At 35.7% G+C, this 5,978-nt stretch overlaps 1 protein-coding gene across 1 annotated transcript in view; it reads left to right on the forward strand.

The window, feature by feature from the left end:
• Ddx42 (DEAD-box helicase 42) overlaps positions 1-5,978 on the forward strand; it is a 50,764-nt gene that overhangs the window by 32,106 nt on the left and 12,680 nt on the right. The window contains exons 7-10 of the mRNA XM_004630161.2: positions 2,013-2,117; positions 3,224-3,343; positions 4,255-4,431; positions 5,652-5,780. Coding sequence (XP_004630218.1) covers positions 2,013-2,117; positions 3,224-3,343; positions 4,255-4,431; positions 5,652-5,780 — 531 coding nt within the window. The remainder of the gene's footprint in view (positions 1-2,012; positions 2,118-3,223; positions 3,344-4,254; positions 4,432-5,651; positions 5,781-5,978) is intronic.

Below are 5,978 nucleotides of genomic sequence, written 5' to 3' on the forward strand. Positions count from 1 at the left end.
AAAAAATTAATTTTCATTAAAACAAAAATAACTGTCCACCTGGTGAACTATCATTCAAGTGAACCTGATATACTTAAAGGCTATGGTAATAAATTTGATGTTAAAAGTTCTGATTTATTTATTTATTGTAGGGAAGGGTTTACAGGGTGTTCAAGGTCTCACTACTAGATCGGACTCATAGTTATCGGTCTGTTTATCCAAGAGCTGGGGTTACAGGCTCGCACCACCACGCCCAGTCTCAATTGCCCCTTCAGTGCGCTCCAGGGGCGGGGCTGGCACAGCAGGCCTGGGGCTTTGTTTTGAGACAGAGCCTTTGTATACAATTCAGGTTAGCCTTGAACTCATAGTGATTCTCTTGCCTCAGCCAGATTGCTGGGATTACAAGTTTATGCCACCACACACCCCCTTGGGGGGTTTTTTGTAATTTTTTGAGCCTATAGGCTTGAACTTGCAATCCTAAAATGTCTGAATTTATGGATGATCTGCGTGCTACCTCAGTGCATGAATATTTTCCAAATGATCCATATATAATGTGACAGAATCTTGCGTTAGTAAAAAGCCCCATCAAAATAAAGCATAGGAAAAAAACCCATAGGGATAGGTATTGAGGCTGAGGTAATATTTTAAGGGCAACTTAGCAAAACCCTGTCTTGAAAAGTCCTGGATTATAGTTCATTGTGAAGATTCTGGGTTCAGTTCTAAGAACCTCAAAAACAAACAGAAAAACCCACCATAGATCGATCAGTGGCTCATAAAGTGAGTGAGTATGCAAGTTTGTGGTTCCAGATTACACATCACTATAACCACTGGTCAAGTTGTGCTGTAATATCCATAAAGAATACAAATATGCAAGTACGTGATTGGACTAAGAAAATACTCTCTTTTCCAATTACATGCCTCTGGATGGGTAGATTTTCTTCAAGGATATAAATTAAAAGAGCCTGTCACAACAGTTTGAATGTAGTAGGAGCTATTATCTTTTGAGTCAAACTTCAATGAGATTTGTACACACATGTCATTCTTAGCATTATTATTTTTTTCTTACCATTATTTTTAGGTGTATACAGAATTTAAAAAATAATTTACCAACTACAGGAGATTAAATTCTCTCCTTTAAAAGAAAAATTATAGACTAGTACAATATCAAAGGAGTTATTTAACCAATTCTTATATAATGATGTGCTTGTGCTTTGTATCCCTAATACACAGAGCTGGGAAACAGGAGAAATGCTTGCCTGTCTCTTAGGAATTAAAAATGCTCAGGCACATATATTTTTTAAAATTTTTGTTGGCACTCATTTTATAGTACAAAATGATTGTATTTCTCATGAGGAGTTGGTACACGCACATCATACATCGTCATTTTTTTTTTTTTTCTCAATCCATTGTCCACTCCATCTCTTGGTCCCCTTCTCTTTTGCTGTCTTATATTTCTTGCCATCATACTTTTTTAAATTATATACACAAACTACTTTTAAAAAAAAAAATAGACCTAGGCTGAGGATATAGCTCATTGTAGTGACTGCCTACATGTGTGAGGCTGTGGACCTGATCCCTTATACCACCATCCTCCAGAAAAAGTCAAAAGAACAGAAATTCCTCTAATGGCAGAACTGTCTGTTAAGGGACTATTAGAAATGTTTTTAAATGCCTAGAATTAAGTGAACAGCTTAATCCAAAACATACTTAAATGTTAAACCCGGGAAATCTTTAAAATGTTCTCTGAAGGCTTTGACATTGTAAAGTTTCCTTAATTTGCTTCAAGATTTTTCAAATTTGAGGTACCCATAATGTCTCTTTGGAAAGTAGGTTGGTGTCCATGATTGAAATTAGGAATAGGGGGAAAAGGCATTGGTTATATTTTTGAAGATGTGTGTCAAGAATAAATTATTTTGGTCTTCCTATCAGGAATGGCTTTGTGTTATATTTGTAAAAGGTTATCTTGTTTTAAAATCAAACTTACAGGATTGACTCTTGAATTCTAGACTAACTTTGAATAATTGGACCTGCAGATTGATTACCCACCATTCGAAAAAAATTTTTACAATGAACATGAGGAGATAACCAACCTCACTCCACAGCAGTTAATAGATCTTCGGCATAAGCTCAATCTTCGGGTAAGATAAGGATTAACCAAGTATTCTTACATTAATGATAATTAGTCCAGGTTTAATTGGATTGGACCATTAAAAATGGTCCCTGAGATGTCGTTACTACAATAATAACTATATCCCTTGTGCTTATGTCATGGTTTGATTGTTTCAGTCATCCAGATGATACTTTAAGATTGGACACTCCTTTCTGATGTGGGAAGACATGGCTAATTTAAAATATATGTGCACTAATTTTAGAATGTTTGTTTAAATGATCCACTAAGAAGTTCTGGGTTGCTTATTTGGCCATATTATTTAAGGTGCTGCTAGATGTTAGTAATGAAGCTCAGACAGTATGCTGATGTGTTATTTGTGTGGACAGTTTTCTGGCCTATGTCTGCCTTATCAGTTACATGATATTTGAAAATGTAGTTTTTGAAGGGGTAGCATATATATATATATATATATATATATATATATGTTTGTTTGTACTTACCTGTTTTCCCAGAGATTAACTCTTCTACCAAAAATCTTTTTATGAAATCCTGATTGGAAATATCAGCATCATTAGAGAAACATTAAAAGATTACCACTGTTGGAGTCACAATAGAGGTTATTAGTCCTATACTTCCCCTGTACACAGTTGTAACAGTGCTTGACAATTGGTGGACCATAAGTAGGAGAGATTCTTAACTTTTCAGCCGGTGGTAGATTATGTCTTTGCACCCATGGGTATATTCTTGTGATATATGAACTTATTTGCAAATTTTTATTTTTCCTAGCATCTGATTGATATTTATGCAAAATGGCCAGAAATAACAATGACTTTCTGCAATCCATTGCATAATTTTTTTTCCATTTATTTCTAATATGTGAATTTTGTTTTAAGCATTTTTAGGTACTTTTATCATTTTGAATTATGACAGATCCTCATACTGTTTGAGGTGTTGCCTTTTCAGTGGTAGGATTTTGTTGTTGTTGTTGTTTCCAGTGGTAGGATTTTGGTTGGCTACAGATTTAAGTTTTTACTTCTTACACTGAAGCTAAAATGCTAGGTGTGGGTCTGCACTGTTGAGCTTCCAAGAGCTATTTATGTTGATGTCATTCCTGGGAGTTGTCTCTGTCTCTAGGTCTCTGGTGCTGCACCTCCTAGACCAGGGAGTAGTTTTGCTCATTTTGGGTTTGATGAACAACTCATGCACCAGATTCGGAAATCTGAGTACACACAGCCCACTCCAATACAATGTCAGGTAAGTAAAAATAATGAAAGAAAAATGGAGTAGAATGATATGCCATGACTATATTTAGTTGACAAACAAGTCAAAGCAGTTTTTTTAAAAATATCAATATAGATAGAAGGTGCTAGTTTTTTAACTTTTCCTGTATTGGTGGGGGACCATATATGAAACATAGGAACATTTTTGAAACTCTTAAACATTAAGTAAAGAAGTTGCTAGCTAGCTAGAACATGTTTTTTGTACCTGATAAGTACATAAAGCTACGATATGAAGAAAATTATTACCTTACATAAAAAAGATTTGTACAGGAAAAATTTGGCATTATCAGTAACTGGAATTCTTTTGTCCATGACTCGAAATTTTTCATTTATTATTAAAGTAATGGCTTCTCTTTCTTACTCGTATATGGGACTCATTTATTCCTGCGGAGATGGGATTGCTTGTACTTTTTCAATGAGAGAATATTTTTTAATTGTAGCAGCTAATGGTTTTGTTGTTGTGTTTGTTTATTTAAACAGGGTCTGACTATGTTTGGCCTTGAACTAACAGTGATCCTCCTGCCTTGGCCTCCCAAGTGCTGGGGTTATAGGCATGTATCCACGTTACAGCCATGTTAACCAAGTCTGGTTAATAGCTGCTTTGATAATAAATTCATTTTTCATTTCTGTGTATCAGGAAATTGAGTTATTTATATTCTGTAAGTGGTAGCTAATCAACATGAAGGCAGTGATGTTTGTCTTATAAATAAAGAAGCTTATGGGTATGTCAGCTGTTTTCTCAGTTTCACAGACAGTATATATGGTCCAAGATATTTTTGTTCCATTGAAAATAAATGTCATTAATAAGTTATCCTTCCCTAGAATTTACTTAGGTTTATCTTTACATTTAAAATTTGAGAGTGGATGTACTCTATTTTTCTCCAGGGTGTACCTGTGGCATTAAGTGGTAGAGACATGATTGGTATTGCTAAAACAGGCAGTGGAAAAACTGCAGCTTTCATCTGGCCCATGTTGATTCATATAATGGACCAGAAGGAATTGGAGCCAGGTGATGGACCAATTGCAGTGATTGTGTGTCCTACAAGGGAGCTTTGCCAGCAGGTATGTGCTTTGTGTAAGTGCCTGTTTGTTCATGTGGACTGTGAAGGGATTCTTACTACTTTTGGGGGGGCAGTGGTGTATGGGGGCCAAACTCAGCGCCTTGTGCATGCCAGGCAGGCACTTACACTGCTGAGCTATCTCCCTGCCCCTGGGATTTTTATTTTTAAATGTGATGAAAGTGCACACAAAACTGACCATCTTGTATGTCCCCTACCCCTTATTTTTCTTGATTCTTTTTTTTTTCAAACTAAAGATTAAATGCAAATCAGTTAAATTGTTAATGTCTCTTAGTTCATTAAAAGGGAAGATTTGTGCTAATATTGATTGAAGAAATTGTTATGACCGTATCTTGTACCCTGAGAAACTACTTTAAAGATAACATGTAATATATTAACCATTGCTATTCTCTTACTATTTTGTTACTAAATTTTGTTTTTCATAAAATTTAAAAAATAAGCTAAGGATTAAACCCAGGGCTTTTATGCTGAGCTACTTTCCAGTCCTGTTTTATTTTTATTTAGAGAGAGAGTCTTGGGTCTTGTGAAGTTGGCTAGGCTGGGCTTGAACTTTCAGTTCTCCTGCTTCAGCCTTTTGTGCCACCATACCTGACTTAGTGTTAAACAATTTTAAATGCACAGTTCAGTGCCATTAAGTATATTTTTATTGTCATGCTGACAGGGAACTTGGAAAGTATTGTGTTACACATTTTCTGTGCTACACAAAACAATTCTATTGTTTTAAGAAAAGTATCATGGGAATTACTTGTATTATATGCTTATAATTTCAGTAGGGTGAATTTAACTTTTCCTTATGTAAAGGCAATGACAATAAGGAAGAGGAGTGAAAAAATGAATAAGGCAAGATTTTAGAGAGCCTTATTTTATGAATAAAGCAGACTTTAAAGTCATAAAAATGAGTTTCACCCTAACTTTAAGAATGTTTTGATTTTTCTTTCTTTCCTTTTACACATTAGGTAAGCTGTCTACCTCTTCACTACGTTTTCAGTCCTCTTAAATTTTGAGACAGGGTCTTGCTAATTTGCCCAGGTTGTCCTTGAACTTAAGTTCTCTGTCTCCTGAGTAGATGAGATTATAGTTATGTGCCACCTCGCACACCTCATTTTCTGTATCACATTCCCTTTTGCAGAACTCCATTTTGGGTTGTGAGAGAGGTATCCGATGGTGTCACAGTTTGTTAATGCATTATTAACAACTTTATAGATCCATGCAGAGTGTAAGCGGTTTGGGAAAGCATATAATCTTCGCTCAGTGGCTGTATACGGAGGAGGGAGCATGTGGGAGCAGGCCAAGGCCCTTCAGGAAGGGGCAGAGATTGTTGTGTGTACTCCAGTAAGTATGTCTTTTGTAAGTGGCTTCTCAGCCTTCCTTGGTGTAGAAAACATGGTTGATTTGTGAAGGGAATTTCCCCTAAAATGTGGTAAGCCAGAGTTGAGAATATGCTGATGAATGGCAGCCTCTGGTTTTGTTTTAATTTTGATTGGCCGTTCAGTAAGAGCAGTAAGAGTATCTGATATATATATATATATA

This window comes from Octodon degus, unplaced genomic scaffold (assembly GCF_000260255.1).
Source record: "Octodon degus isolate 3935 unplaced genomic scaffold, OctDeg1.0 scaffold00033, whole genome shotgun sequence".
NCBI lineage: Eukaryota > Metazoa > Chordata > Mammalia > Rodentia > Octodontidae > Octodon > Octodon degus.